At 35.9% G+C, this 17,168-nt stretch overlaps 1 protein-coding gene across 6 annotated transcripts in view; it reads right to left on the bottom strand.

The window, feature by feature from the left end:
* The window catches only part of LOC147836081 (uncharacterized), a 287,493-nt gene that overhangs the window by 54,982 nt on the left and 215,343 nt on the right, over positions 1-17,168 (bottom strand). For 5 of the 6 annotated variants that reach the window (XR_015496071.1, XM_087261674.1, XM_087261675.1 and 2 more), the window contains exons 2-3: positions 10,083-10,171; positions 9,901-9,971 (exon numbers count right to left, since the gene is read on the bottom strand). Coding sequence is in view for 4 of the 6 variants with exons in the window: in XM_087261674.1 (XP_087117800.1) it covers positions 9,901-9,971; positions 10,083-10,171 (160 nt within the window). In the remaining 2 variants the exon portion in view is untranslated. The remainder of the gene's footprint in view (positions 1-9,900; positions 9,972-10,082; positions 10,172-17,168) is intronic. The other variant, XR_015496070.1, reaches the window with a different exon arrangement.

Below are 17,168 nucleotides of genomic sequence, written 5' to 3'. Positions count from 1 at the left end.
TTGGCTCCTCATACGAATTAGTCTGAGCAACCCTGGTCTGGTATTTTGCCGGTTTGGCTTTGCTATGCCTTGACATTTGAGCGTTTTTTTTTTTTTTTTTTTCTAACACAATTATCTAATGGTGCATCTGATTTTACATGTATATGCATTTATTATCATCACAATCTTATTTTGTAGGGTTTAAAGGTTATTTGAGTTGCTTTGAAATGTGAATTTTTTTCATTGATGTTTGACAACTCAACTGAAACATAAAGAGATGGTGGGATTGAGTAACTTAAGTTTGTGAGGTCAGGCACTGATGTTAAATGAGAGGCCTGGCTCACAGTCTCTTCTCTAATTCATCCTATAAGAGTTCTCTCAGGCTGAGGTCAGTCAAGCTCTTCCACACATGACTCCCTCATCATATCTTTATGGACTTTGCTTTTTGCACTGCCAATGAAAATGGTCATGTTGGAACAGGGAAGGGATATCCCCAAGCTCTACTCTCAAATGGAATTTATTGGTATGCTGAAGCATTAAAAGATTGTTACACTGGAACTAAGGGGTCAAGTTCACCCCCTGAAAAACATCCCATGCTATAATTCACCGCCACCAAACTTTACACTACACTGCAAAACCCAACAGTTAACTTTATCAGATGAAATGAGTGTAGTCAACTCAAAAATTACTGAAAGTATATGCTACTCATTTGAAGAGAGTTTGAACTCAGTGCTGAAGGTAATGGGTTAATTAAATACCTTATTACTTGCCTTAACTTATTGGGTTTTACAGTACTCAGTTGGTTTGAGTTCTCTTCATTTATTGGGTTTTACGGTACTCAAGTTGCTTCATTTACTCAAATGGATTAAGTTCACAGTACTCATTAGGATTAATTTTTAAACTTAAATGTTTTGTTTCAATCGAATTGAGCTACCTTAACTTTTTGGGTTTCACAGGATAGGGACAATCCAGTCAGGCAAGTATTGTTCTCCTGCAACCGCCAAACCCAAACTCCAAAAGAATAAACACTTTAATCTAGACATAAAAATATTGATGGAAGGTACTTGTTTTTTGACAGTGGCAAGGCAATCCAAAACCTGGGGGCGCAATGCAGAATGCATGATCTCCCCTACATTTAAGTCGTGACAGGTCCTAATAGGAGAGTAGAAGGCATCTGGTAGATTTAAAGTCAGTAGCTCACTGAGGAAAGCAGGAGTCATACCATTTAGAGATTAAAAATCAATAAGTAAAAATGTTAACTCTAAAATGAACAGGCAGACAGTGTAAAGAGAGTAAGATTAGAATAATACCTTCCCTCTTTTTTTTTTTATTCCAGCCCAGAGACGGGCCGCTGCTTTTTGGACAAGTTGTAACCAGGAAAGAGCTTTCTGGATAATCCCATGGTAAAGTGAGTTGCAACAGTCCAGCCTAGACGAGATAAAACATGAATAACCTTTTCAAAGTCTTTAAAAGAAAGAAAGAGCTTTGCTTTTGGAAAGTAACTGTAGTTGGAAAAAGCAGGTTCTGACAAGTAAGTTTACTTGACGCTCAAACTTTAGTAGGGGATACATTTTAGGAATTGACTTACCACAAAAGTGGCAACATAGCATTGTACCAGGCTTGAATTCACTGAGCCCTCAGAGTGACACATGCTTTCACAGATGTTTATAGAAGATTTAAACACCTGTGGCCATGGAAGTGATTGGTAAACCTCAATTTGATGATTTCAGGGAGTGTCTCAAAACTTTGGCAATAAAGTATAAATGCATAGAGCAAATATAATTACTCAAAGCTTTTGCCTATTGAATGAGGAAGGCTAGATGATTTACTAAAATACTAAAATGATGTGAAAATCACTTCATTTACATAAAAAATATTATAAATTATATATTTCTGTTTATCGGAGAGATTTTTTTAACACATTTCTAAACATAATAATTTTTATAACTAAATTCTAATAACTGATTTGTTTATTTTTTGGCATGATATTTTTCAAGACACTTCTATACCTCTTTTATCGTCTCCTATTCCCTACCTGACCTTCTTCCTGGCCCTGGAAGTATTTTTCTGGAAGCTCCAGGAAGGGCAGTTTGGAGCAGCGCCCCCTAGTGGCACTTAGAAAAAATTGGAGACCATCACATCTCGCCACAAGCTTAAGGTTACAGTTAAAGGATTAAATAGGGTAATTAGGTTAACTAGTCAGGATAGGGTAATTAGGCAAGGTATTATATAACAATTGTTTGTTCTGTAGACTATTGAAAATAAAATATAGCTTAAAGAGGCTAATAATTTTTACCTTAAACCTGTTTGTTAAAAAAATAAAAACTGCTTTTATACTAGCTGAAATAAAACAAATAAAACTTTCTCCAGAAGAAAAAATATTATCTGACATACTGTAAACATGTCCTTGCTCTGTTAAAGATCATTTGGGAAATGTCTTTTAAAAAGTAAAGAAAATTCAAAGGAGGGTTAATAAATCTGATTTCCACTGAATATAAAGTGTATAAAACTAGACCCTTTACTTTTTTTAGAATGATGAAAGAGAATTTTAACATCTTTCCACTGTCATCAGATTGGCAGCTCATTGCAACATAACATGCACTGATTGCAAACCTTTTAACAGATGCATAATTTTATTGCAGGTTAGAACAGCCTGCACTACAGCCGGTGACAAACAATTAAAAAGTCATCATACCTTTAGCATACTCAGAAGATCTGCATTCTTCATGGCACAGGAAATTCAGCGTAACAAAAAAAAATGTCAATTGTGGCAGCTTTGAAGAAGACTGTTATATATAGCATACTATAAATATAGTAAAAGGTTTGTTTTAGTAAGCTAATGTTTATGTTAGAAAGCCTATTTTTTCACAGTCTATTGCACTTCTCCAAAAAAAAAAATTACAGTTATTTTGGCAGAGGGTTTTTTTCTGCAGGAGTGTTGCCACTTGTGTCCATCCATGATACTGGCCCTGTCAGTTATTATGGTTAAAACCAGTGGAAATGTGTAATTAATATGAACTTAATGTAAATAAAGTGAAACAAATGGCATCACGTTTAATTTAATGCAGATAAAAGCAAGGCATGCGCTGCAAGATCTTCATAAATGCAAGGATTTCTTTCAGAAAATGTAAGGAACCTTTCCATTTTGGCAGCTGAACAATGTGTATGCTGTTCAACAACAGTAGAATACATTGAACACGGTGTACTTCTATCCCTCACAGGCTTGTTTTCATTCCTGTCAGAAATTAAATATGGTGTTCCAAAAATGAGGCACTCTAAAAACACTGTAAGCTACACACATAGCAGACTGCACATTTTCATTTAATTAAACTGTGATTTTAGTTTTATTTCATATAATTTGGCAGTCACGTTTAGTTTAATGTTACATTTAATTTCATTAGTAGCTTTTCATCAACTTAACAAATCCTCATTCGGAAAAACCTGCTCTAGAGGGACAAGCTGTTACCCTTAGAATGAATACATTGCTAATGATAATCTAGGATATAAAGCTGCAGACATGTTTAAAGTCTGTTCTGGCATAAATTATTAACTTCAGATGTATTTCATGGTTTATTTCTTTGTTTGTTCCTAATAAGGACATGATTTAAAAAAAAAGCAAACACTGTTTAAAGGCCTCTTCTAAGTGCTTTGAGCAAATCATGCTGGTTTCATCCAAAGGCACCGTTTCCTATGATATATGTAATCCACTTGAGAATTCTTCGTTCTCAAAAGCTTTTATTTCTTCTTCTTCTTTTTTTTTTCATTACAACAGTCAAGTGAAAATAGGCGAGGCTTTGAAGTTATCACTAAAATAACTCCTTAATACAATTCCATTTATTAATAATGTTGGAAACAATATGAGCAATAAAACTAGGTGAGAGAGGAGAGCGAAATTAACTGAAATATTCATAATCTCGCATTCTTTTATATGCATACCGCGTTCCTGTAATTCATTAGAGGCTGCATTTCAAACCCCTTAATTGACTTCCCATTCGCAGGTGAGTTTGAAACAAAGAGTTTTGCTCTAATTGTAATGCAATGGGGGAATAAAATGAGGAAACAGGAGAAACAACTAGATGTAAAAAGACACTGAATGTCTTGAAGGGAATGCTATTTTATATATTTATTTATTTGGCCACAATAATGGGCACTATCTCTACATTTGACTCATTTTCCAGCACCAACTTAAGGCAGGACATGCAGAGTATTTTCTCAGCTGTCTGATTCAGAGCCTGCAGCTATGGGCATAATCACACTGCTCATGAGGAAGGAGATCTAAAGGCTTTCAAAAGCACATGAGGGCTTGGTGAGAATTATGGCATTCACGTTCCACATCATTAGACACATGGCTTAACAAAGTAATAGTGAAGAAAGAACTTGTTTAATATATATAGCGTCTTTGAGCTGAATGCGTGCAGTTGAACAGTAAAACGCAGACTTGTGCTGAAGAATGTGTCATATATTGCACAGTTTAACCTACACTATCACCACATCTGACCTTTAGGGTAACATTTAACAGGGTAAACATAATAATTGCTTAATTCTGTCATAATTTACTTCTGTTGAACACATTTTGAAGAATGCTAGCTGGCACTCATTGACTTCCACAATGCACTACCTGACAAAAGTCTCATCGTCGATCCCAGTTTAAAGCAAAAAACAATAACTTGACATTTTGGTGATCATTTGGAAAAGTAGCAGAAGGTAGATTTTTTTTGATGAATTATCTGTTGAACTGCATCCCAATCATCACAAATACTGCAGAAGACCTTTGTACAACCCACATGGAGCCAAGATTCTCATAGAAATCAGTCAAGTTTGGTGAAGGAAAAATCATGGTTTGGGGTTACACTTAGTATGGGGTATGCAAGAACTCTGCAGAGTGGATGGCAACATCAACAGCCTGAGGTATCAAGACATTTGTGCTGCCCATTACATTACAAACCACAGGAAAGGGCAAATTCTTCAACAGAATAGCGCTCCTTCTCATACTTCAGCCTCCATATTAAAGTTTCTGAAAGCAAAGAAGGTCAAAGTGCTCCAGGATTGGCCAGCCCAGTCACCAGACATGAACATTATTGAGCATTTCTGGGGTAAGATAAAGGAGGAGGCATTGAAGATTCTCCTGCAAGAACACTTACTTTGCCATTCCAGATGACTTTATTAATACGCAATTTGAGTAATTGCAGAAATGTATGGATGCAAGCTCATGGGAGTCATACACAATATTAATTGTTTTCCACTGCATCATGGACATTATTTCTGTGACAAGACGTTTTTCTAAGCAAAGTCAGACCTTACTGTGCAAATTAAATGATTAAAAATCAAGGTATAAAATATTATTGACGCCAGACTTTTGAGCGATAGTCTACAACTAAATTGAGTCTAAAAAAACATTTTATGTAAAAAAAACAAAAAGCAATTTATGGAACTTCATGAGACAAATATTTTTAGTATGAAAAAAGTTCAGCATAGCAAAGAGATTCATCAGAGATGCATTTGATAGGCTGATTAATTATTATACACAGCGAGCCAACAAATCCCAAGCAGATGGTCTGGCATAGCTAGGCTTACTGTGCTGGTGAATATGTAGGTAGGATGTTCAATACGGCTACATGGCAGGAATATTTGCACTTGGCTTTCCATCTCGAGCCATGGGCTGAGGAAAGAAATCCAAGAGAAATGTTCCACATTTATTTCAATTTTAATTTATAACATTGCACTCGCTCTGTGTGCACACAAGTTTTCATCTTGGCACTCGTAGGCTGCTCGCAGTAAATAGTGGGGGTATTATGCAAGTTTCACACCACACATTACTCAAGGATTCCCCACCTTCATTCCTGCTCATCGGCTCTAGCTTAAAGTGAGAAAAGACAGAATGCATAAAACTCGACTTGCCTGAAAGCTGCTACAAAATAAGCTGCATGTGCCTTTTTAAATGTTTGAAGTCAAAACATTGTAAACTGTATACAGTTTTTCTGGAAAATTATCTGGAAATGATGCCCTGAAACGCTTTAGCAAAAAAAAATAAAAAATGTAAATGTTTTTCTTTGTAAGTAAGTCATTAATATGCATTTATTTTCATTTTCCTTAATTTTCTCATAATTGATTTATCAACTTTTAATACTTTTTAAGACCCTGCGAACACCCTGGAGTAAAGGCCGATGGAGGGAATTTGGCCAGGACACCGAGGTTACACCTCTACTCTTTATGAGAAGTGCCATGGGATTTTCTATGACCACAGAGAGTCAGGACCTCGGTTTAACGTCTCACGTGAAAGATGGCGTGCATTAACAGTATAGTGTCCCCTTCACAATACTGGGGCATTAGGACTCACACAGACTGCAGATTGAGCGCCCCCTACTGGCCTTACTAAAATCACTTCCAACAGCAACCTAGTTTTCCATGTGGTCTCCCATCCAGGTACTAACCAGGCACAGCCCTCTTAGCTTCAGTGAGTAACTAGTCTTGTGTAGCAGAATAATATGGCTGTGGCCTTTTTTAGAGAAAAAGAAATCTTAAAATACACTAAGCTAGAATCTCTTAATTTTAGTTAATGTTCTACCAATGGGGTTTGCAATTCATGTGATTAGAATTCTTAAAAGTAGGCAACATATCTAATAACTAGATACTATTGTACCTTAATAGAATTACATTAAATTGTATAGTTTAACTTTAAATTGAGCTTGTTATGAGAGCTTTTCCAAATAATCTGAAATTGAGATGTGTTATGAAAAAAACATGAAAGATTAAGAATGTTGTAAAACACACTGCACACTAGATTTAGAATTTATTATAAATAATAAAATGTTTTATTTTTATTGCCAAAAACAAGATTGCTTACATTTCAGTTTTTGCAGTGTGAAGGGAACTTTTTAAGGTGTTCATTTATTTTAAATAAATTTTAAATACATAAAATATTTTCCCATCAGGTGATGCAAATGGCTATCGGCCATGTTTCAACCAAAGTTTTGTCTCCCATGCAAGCATTAACTCCAATTCTAATAACAGTCTCTGTATGCAATATGGTGCAAATAGATTCTTAACTGAACCTCTGGTTTGCTTCTATGTACTCAGGGCATTACTGATAGACACTTCCAATAAAGCATTCAGTGAAGAGGTCAGTAATTTGACCCTGCACTGCAAATAACCCTATAGCCACTGATGGCTTGCTACAGTTTTTTTTATAGTTGTTGCTGGAGGGATCTGCTGAAAAAGGGAGCAGGTCTGGAAAGCTGCATCCACTAATGGCAATCGCTCCAAGAGGCTGGTCTGCATAAACAACAACCCGGTGCAATCAGCAAGATGGTGCACTTCTCTTGTAGGAGGAGGGTGATTGGGGACACTGTGCTTTTTTATGTCTTCCACTTCACCCTTCTCTGCAGAGGCTTAAACAGAGCAATCTGTATGAACATGCCACAGTGGATACTTTTCCGGTTCTGGCTTTCTCAGTGCATTGCACAATTACATTCAAATATGTTAATGATTTGTTATGTATTAAATATATGTGTTAATTTAACAATATTCTGTTATTTTTTTCTCTAGTGCACTAGTACTGCTGCAAATAATAATAATGATGATGACAATGATTTTATGTTTGTATACTGTTATTATTATTATTATTATTATTATTATTATTATTATTATTATTATTATTACTACTGTTGTTATTATTATTATTAAGATAACTATTATTATTATCAATATTGTTGTTGTTGTTGTTGTTGTTGTTATTATTATTTTTATTATTATTATTATTATTATTGTTGTTGTTGTTGTTGTTGCTATTATTAGTAGTAGTTTTAGTAGTGGTAGTATCAGCATATTTTATTATTATTATTATTATTATTATTATGGTTGTTGCTATTATTATTAGTAGTAGTAGTAGTATCTTTTATTATTATTATTACTATTGTTGTTGCTGCTGTTATTATTATTATTATTATTATTATTATTATTATTATTCATTCATTTTCCTTCAGATTGGTCCCTTTATTAATCTGGGGTCGCCACAACAGAGTGAACCACCAACTTATTCAGCATATGTTTTACACAGTAGATACCCTTCCAGCTGCAACTCAGTACTGGGAAACACCTATACGCGCTCATTCACCTAAACATAAAAATTCACCTATACCACATGTCTTTGGATTGTGGGGGAAACTAGAGCATGATTAAGAAGAGAACATGTAAACTCCACACAAAAATGCAAACTGACCCAGCCAGGACTCGACCTTCTTGCTGTAAGGCGACAGCCCTAACCACTAAGCCACTGAGCCAATAATAATAATAATAATAATAATAATAATAATAATAATTATTATTATTATTATTATTATTATTATTATTATTATTATTATTATTATTATCATCATCATTATTATTGTTATTATTATTATTATTATTATTATTATTATTATTATTATTATTATTATTATTATTATTTTCATTATTATTATTATTATTATTATTATTATTATTATTATTATTATTATTATTATGTCATGATGGCTCATTTACATACTGTATGAACACAAGCCCCCATAAAATTGTAAGGATGTCACTATGTAATATGGCTTTGAGATGAACATGCTGTGTGTATTCATTTCTCTGGAGTAAGAACAATGCCAGAAGCTCTGCTGGTTAAAGTAAAGAAGGATGAGCTCTTTTTCTCTCAGATGAGAGCCATCTGGCTGGGAGCAAGGCCAGCGGATGAGTCTTGGGAACAGGCCTCTAAGAATTCCTGACCCTTGGTAGGATGACGATGAAAAAGGAAGGTATAAAACGCCACTGGGGCCTTGAGCTGAAAAGGGATTTGCACCCAGAGAGGGCGAGCATCTCTAAAGAGGCTCGCACTTGGACTCATGGTGAAGAGTTGTGTGAAAACAGACAGACAGAGTAGAAAAAATGCAATTAGTGCTACGCTTTGGACATGGGAAAACGGATTTTTCATCCTATGACCTAATTATGGAGTTTGTTTCAAATGCGTATCTCTTCTCATTTCCTAATGAAGTGCAATCATCGCAGGTTCTCAAAGAGCTACATCAGCAGATTGATGTTTGTATCGCCCGGTGCTCCTTTTAGCCTGGCACATAACAAAAGAGGCTGTTAATTTGCTTCAAAACGGATAAAACAACATTTTACCCATGAGCCCTCGCTTCAAAAGCAGGTTCAGTAGTACTTATGAAAGCGCCCAGGACTCCAGAGCCTCTCTCTAGAAGACTCGCTGTGTGGCTGAACCACGGCCAGGCTGCCCATTACTCTGAAGCAGCTTGAAATCCAAAGCAGCAGGAAATGAAACCATCAGATTCCCACCCACATCCATCCACACAGCGGCGAGCTCAGCCAAGTCTCTCACAGTAGAAAATCTATTTGCGCACTGTATTGGGTTATACCTCTAATCAACTCTTTCTTTGTAAACAAAGTGTTTAATTTAATACCAGTTTCAATGCGCTACTTAATGGGAATATAGATGTGCTCCGGCACCAAGACGGGATCGCATATATAATGCATATGTAGGCCCTGTATGCATATGTATGCTGGTGCATCAGCGGTTCGTCTAGTGTCACGGCACAAGATGAATAGGTAAATAGATACACCGCCTCGAGCTCACAGACTTTCTTATCATTTAACGCAAACATTTGTCACCTTGTGTTGTTTCAGAGCTCTGAAGGCAAAAGTCAGAACAAAACATTTACCCGCTGCCATCAGGGGAGCCGAATGCACATGCGACACTCCACTGCTTCTGGTAGGGGGAGAGAGACCGGCTGCCCATACATGAGGCACATAAAGACTGCCATTTTTAAAAAATGACCAGGGGGACACAACCACTTCAAACAGCGAGAACAAATGGAGCAACTCTTTGGGGTCATTTGCCCCCACTGCTCTCATTCCCTCACACCCCCACTGATGTGCGCTCACCTCTACCTGCCTCCAGACCTTCGACACACCCTCCTCTCTCTCTTTCTCCCTCTCTCATTCCACTCGGCTCTCTGCAGGCCACAGCAGTGAGAAGGAAAACAGACACAGCAGTGCTTTTTCAATTGGATCTTCAGAATTCCAGCAAAATAAAAGGGCAGATCGCCTTTGTGAAGTCTCCTCACCCGGAACAATCCAACATTGGTCCCCTGCCTGCTGTCCTCCAGCTCCACACCCCTCCTGGCCCCTGACACTCTCCCTTTTGAAGCTTTTCCTGCAGGGGAAAAGAAAAAAGGAAGATAGATGTAGGTGCAAATAGTAACTTAATAGTATATATGTGTTTTGCAATTTTAGGGTTGCAATTTTAGTCAAACACAAAATAACTAAAAAATTTATATAAACTACTGGGCATAAAAAAAGCTCTCAATTTTCAGTATCTCCGTGTTCACCTTATGTATTAAGGGTCACTCATACTTAATGCAGAAAAACAGATATATTTCTAGCAGTTTTCGGAATTCATTTTAGCCTAAAATTAACTTTATGTTTGATGAAAAAGGGTTAATTAGAGGGTTATATATATATGAGCAATATCACACGAGTAGCAGTGCGATATGGCTGCATATCAGCACTGGTGGGAGGCATGCGTTACCACGAGGTTACAGGCCGAGTGCCTTAGTGCCCCACCAATGATGATATACAGCCACACCGCACTGCTACTCCACTGAGATTGCTTTTATACAACAGTTTGAAAGCACAATTGCGTATATAAAACTGAAAATCAAACACAGGGACTCTAAAAATCCTTTTGTATGAGGAACTAATTTCTTCCGCCATTCATTCATATCTTCTCAAGCTTAACTTTAGAGCTATTCGATTGATTTTCTAGCACAGGGGTGACACACCCTGTTCTTGGAGAGCCACCTTTCTGCAGATTTCAGTTGTAATCCATATGAAACACACCTGCCTGTAATTATCATGTGGTGTTCAGGTCCTAATTAATTGGTTCAGGTGTTTGATATGGGTAGCAACTGAAATCTGCAGGAAGGTGGCTCTCCAGGAACAGGGCTGGCCACCCCTGCTCTAGCACAACATGATGGCAAAACAGGTAATTTTGCTCACATTTTAATATCAGTCTACAGAGATTTAACAGTATTTCTCTGTTGCAATCGGTATATCACAATAATTAACCCTGAAAAAAGCTAAAGCAGCATAAAAACTACCAGATTGCTGTTGTGTTTGTGATAACGAAAAAGGGCACAGGTGGGCATTTCTTCTTTCTTTCTGTTTACTGAAGTAGTCTGCAGTAACAAAAACAGGACACTCATTAGAAACAAGCAAATGGCCAACCAAAAAAATAACTCAAAGAAATTCACTCTTTGGTTATACAAGGAGTGGCCAACACTAAATACATACATTCCTAATATGTGAGTCCTATGTCACCCTCAACACACTACAATTACCATGGTATAAATACAGCACTACAACATACAAAAGAGAGATTGACTTAGAAAGTCATTTAGCAGTTTAATAATGATTTGATCAGCTGTTTAAAATTATGCTGGGTTTTTCTCCTCTAAGGGCTTATTATACGGTCTCTGTTGCCATCTTGTGGATGGTGCTGTATCTCAGAAATAACAAATATTTAAAATAGACACTATCTTTATTAATAAACCGCATAGCTGCAATCTACACAATTACATTCTCGCCTAAAAAAGTCTCAAACGTACGTTATGTTGTCCAACAGCAGCAATATTTGTCAAACTGTAGTGAGTTTATTGATCTGCTGTCACTCTATATGGGCGGAGTAATACACATGGGTGAGGAGGCTGTAGGAGTTCTGATATTGCAGAATATTGCACTGCTATCAGCCAATCAGATTCGAGAACCAGACAGAACTGTTGTATAAATATATTGTTAGAATTGACTTATAAATTGAGCTAATTGAATAAACAGACACCATTACCTAAACCATGCCATAAACAGAAATATTGATTAGTTTGATAATAGTTAGCAACAAAATAATAATATTGCATCTAATTTTGTTAATACATTGTGTGTTAAGTATGAACACTGCAATAAAAAGTGTTATGAAAAATATTGTTCTGTTGCAACATCGAATATCAAACATCTATCAAGAGATTAAATCAGAAAGCTGTCTAAATCCGTAGCTAATGCTGACAACAAAATATGATTACAAGAGTTGGTGAACTCCACTTGTAATACTTTTAAGACTGTTAGGCCTTAAATAATTTGATTTGTGCAGCAAGCACTGACATAACTTATTATGAGCATTTTTTTTTTTTGCCTTTATCTTTATGGGATGGTTTGGAGATAAGATCTGATCATCTGTGCAAGTAGTGTGTACTTACTCCGCATGCAATGCATATGATTATGCAAATTATACTGAAGGTAATAAATCCTTGTTCTAGCTGAAGGTTGTTGTAACGCCTGTCTTTCCTCTTTTACTTGAAATAAATTCTGTGTGGAACTTGAGCGTTTGCATTTAAAACAGCAACCCTACCCTATCAGTAGTCAAGACTAGAATATTTTAGAAATGGAGATTTCTTACAGCTTTAAATAAAATAAAAAGCATCCTCTCTGCCATTTTAATGGTTGTTTATTATATATGTATATATATTTTTATTAAATATATAATAATTTTTTACCATTTATTTATTGTTCTGTGAAATCTGTGAATATAGTATTCAGCGGATGAACTGACAACTGTTTATGACAGCCCTACAAATAAGTGAAAGGCAATCAGTGCTTTAACATTATATTTGTGCATCATTCTGTCTGTAAGGATTTTCCTTGATTTTTGAGTTTGCATTTTGATTTTGTCCTTGAACTAAAAATGACTGTATGTCCTCAACCATAGTGAGTTTATCAAGTCTTAAGCCTTTAATAAATTCAACTTATGTTTAAGTCATGTTCACACAGTTTTTCTATGTCTTTTAATCCCTGCTCACAATGTGCGAATTCAGCCAAGATTTCCTGCCTGAGACAAATTTGGGAAATCCTAAAAGATTCTCATAATCCTAGGCTCAAACCTGTAGTCTTTGATTGTTGGGTTGACATTTTCACTGACAGACGATTAATAACCAAATTTTCCCTCAACTGAAGTTCTATTAGTTTCAGAACAATTTCAGACACTTTACTGCAGTGTGACCAGGGTTGGGCAAAAAAACATTGAAATGTATTTTTAAATAAGATACCAAATACTTCAATTTTAATTGTATCAAAAAACAACAACAACATTCTGCAACCACAAATGTAGCAAAAGAAAATACTGTATTTTACATTTTAAAAATACTACAAAATACTTTTACTTTTTTTTCCCCACAAACCTTTTATAAATAGGCCTATTGGATCAATTCCTTCACCATTAAACTGATTTATTGAAGTAAACAATGATTGATACTGTACATAAGGAAGTATTTATACAAATGTAACTTGTGTTTCACTTTGATTTTAGAATCGATTTGGTCCCACTTTATATGAAGTGTCCCTAACTACTATGTACTTATATCAAAAAATAAATACAATGTACTTACTGTGTTTATAATGTATTTGAGAACACTTGTGGTGCTTTTAGATTGGGATAGAGGTTGGGTTATGGACAGGTTTGGTGGCATGGGTAGGTTTAGGTGTAAGGGATGGTCAAAAGTGTATTTACAAATGTAATTACAAAAGGTAATTACAGATGTAATTACATACATGTATTTAAGCAAGCATAAATACACAGTAAATACATGTATTTACACAATAAGTACATTGTAACAAACTATTAGTTCCTATGTAAGTACACATTAGTTAAGGCCACAATATAAAGTAGGACCATAGATTTTGTACAAATTTCATACAGAAAGTACTGTCTTGAAGATGATCTCTTTATTCACTTTATAACTGCAAAACAATTAACATATTTGCTATTAAAATCTTAAATATTCAATGTAAAATCATGATTTCTGAAAACTACTAAAATCTCCAGTTTTAGTTGTTTGCATTGAGCATGTTTTGTTGCAGTTGTACTACTCACACAATATAAAACACGATATCTCAAAAAATAAATAAATAAAACTAACGGTTTTCGCTGCCAAAAAACGTGAGTTGGTAGTTTCTGACCATTCTGTAGATTGGAGCAATATTTAATATTTTTGTCTCATACTGAGTAACTATGTCAAAGTTTGTACTGTACTTAACTGTAAAGAGCACCTGCGGATCAGCTACTGACATTTGAAGTAGCCAATGAAGTTTTGTAGGTATCACCCCTGTAGAACCTTTATGTTGTTTGTAGGGTACTTTCATATCTGTAGTTCGCTTTATTTGGTCCGGACCAAGGGCAATAAATGATACATTGTTGCATTTTCTGCCGTCTTTGGGTCGTTTTCACACCACACTGCTGACTTTGGTCCAAACCAGATGAAAATAACCAAAATGCAGTCATCTGACAAAATCCACATTACTCATTGGCCAGTTGTTGTTGAACATAGTTCCTAAACTGATTATCAATTGGTCAGAATTAACATGCGGGAAAATGCCAATAAACTCCGGCAAGTAAACAAACCGGCAGACACAATATGTCGCTTTTGACTATGGAGGGATGATATATTACACCATATAGTTTGCATGCATCACTTTAGACGAACTATACATTTCGAGAATGAAGCGCGGCTGTGGCTGGAAAACAATGTTTTAATGCATCGCACGTCTCTTCAGGACGAGGCGTGAACTAATTTAGCTAAACTGCGACATGGTCATCTTGAGGAAATATTACCAACGATCCATCAGGTAATGTTTTTCCCTCTATCTCTCTGTTGGTAAAGCGCTGTCAACAAATATTGCTGCTGCTATTTGTCTGTTACTATATGGGATGCATAATTTCCATCCATATTCCAAGCATTGATCAACTTCTTCAATATTAATTTATTTTCTAGTCTGATCTCAAACCTTGACAATTAACTGAGAAAGTACCAATCAAAGGCTACATTTTTATGATGTCATCATGTAGACTTTTTACAAAGTACTTTACAGAATTTTAAAAATACAAAAATAAAAGACACTAAAGTATTTTAATACAAAGTGTTAAGCCATTTTTAGAAACCCTGTTATATACAAGTTACAAAATACTATTTTGTATTTATTTTAAATACATATATCATAAATACTCCCTAACCCTAAGTGTGACTTCAGCTACACCAAGCATCAAACCAAGAACCAATAGCAGCGCAGAACCTGAGGATGCAATCACCACAACAACTTTAAACCACCATGGGGATTTTTTTTTTTCTGGTTTAATTATTTTATTATTTTATTATTACGGCATTTTGCAAGCAACATTAGCACAACAGATTGTTTATGTTTGCTGTGAGGTATTATTTAGGAGCATGGGTTATTGAATGTGTCGTGTTAGGTGGTGGTTTTTCTTGCGTCTCCGTGTTTGGTGCGTCTTGATTGTCCTTCAGTCTGACACTCAAACAACAGAGATTTTACAGTGAAACCTTGGAAATCATGTTTGTGCAGTCTGACAAGCTACAAGTCTATACAGTAGGATTATTATAAATCACACTGTGTGAGCCAGGCTTCAGTCACGCCAGTTTTGTTATCCTTGTTTATTTGCTTTACTTATAAAAAAAAATTTATTTTTACATAAAGAGTTCACATACTATGGATTTCTTCCATAATCACATTCTCAAAGCTGCCTTCATGCTGGGTTCAGACCGGTTATGGCTTCAGACTGGTGGGACACCACATGGTAAAACCAGGTTGCTGTTGAAAGTAGTGTTAGTAAGGCCAGCAGGGGGGCGCTCAACCTGTGGTCAACCTAAAGCCCAAGTAAAAGTCTTTTACATCTGCCTTCCCCATCATGGCCTCCCAAACATCCCCATTGACTGTATCGCTGTTTCTCCACACCACCAATAGCTGGTGTGTGGTGAGTGCACTGGTGTCATTGTCCTATGACTGCCGTCTATTCATCCAAGTGGATGCTGCACACTGGTGGTGGTGTGAAGAGATGCCCCTCCATGATTGTAAAGTGCTTTGGGATTATGGCCATACACAATACAGTAAATGTGCAATATAAAAATACATTACACAATATTTTGTTGTGATTTTTGACTCAATATCATAGATGTGTTCATGTGGAGCATTGTATTCATGTTACAATTAGTTTCAAAGTCCAATTAGACTTTAAATGTTCCATCTCAATCGGAATGAAAATGTTCAGGAGGGAAAATATAAACACTTGACTGCAAGACATACTGTACGGTACACGGTCATTGTTCAATGTAATAAATGGCTGTCTTGTCAATATGAATAATCTTTTCACCTATCATCAGTGAAATGGTGGAGAACAACATTGGTCTACAAGTGCTTGCCTGAGACTTGTCTGCAAACGTAATGTTTTGGCATTGAAAACAAGGCAGATACTAATGCTTGTTTAATATGTTTACCATGTTTGAAAGCTGTGTATGAAAGAGCTTCTCTGCTCCTGTTGGTCAACACCACAGATGTGATGGAACCCATCAGGGAACACTGGAAAAAAAATTATACAAGCTAGTCTTTCTAACAGGACACTGTGAAGCATTCCAGATGTGGCATCAGCAGTTTGTCATTCACTTTGACACTCCATGTGAGATTAAATTATGGATTCCTGCTTCCAAATACCTATTGTTGTTTATGAATCACCACGATACCCTACATCAAAGGGAGGATGCTAAAATATTAGTTTCTCTATCATGTGTCACATTCTCTATCACAGTTTAGTTTAGTGTTTGCTCATTTGAAGAACAGATACTAGGGAGAGATCGAACAGATGCTGAACAGAGCTTAATGAAAAGAAAATCTAAGAAAAACAAGACCCAGTCTCATCAACAAATTGATGGACATTCATTGTACAATTTTCAAAAAGAAGAAGAAACAAATCCAGTATGCCTCAGATAAACAATTCATAAAAACACAACAACAACAAAAATATGGAGATAAAAGTCCCACACAGACTATTAAAGTGCAACTAGCTGGAATGAAAACAGCATGTCTCTCTCCTCCTGATCCCGCTGATTCTGTTTGTATCTGTCCTGAAAGCCCCAAGTCAGTGAACCAAGTCAATGCTTTTGCCTAATGTGCTGTGTTTCTGACAAGAACATCAGATGACTTCAAATAGATGGGTTCAAAAAAAAATGGCATGAATAATGTATTTCAAAAGATACGCTCACAATTATCACATTTATTTCCTCCACCTGTAATATTGCGGGACAAATGGGTTGCAATAA

Source organism: Danio rerio, chromosome 7 (assembly GCF_052040795.2).
Source record: "Danio rerio strain M-AB ecotype USA chromosome 7, GRCz13ab, whole genome shotgun sequence".
NCBI classification, from domain to species: Eukaryota; Metazoa; Chordata; class Actinopteri; order Cypriniformes; family Danionidae; genus Danio; species Danio rerio.
The sequence above is the reverse complement of the archived record's forward strand: the minus strand, read 5'-3'. Positions and strand labels throughout refer to the sequence as shown.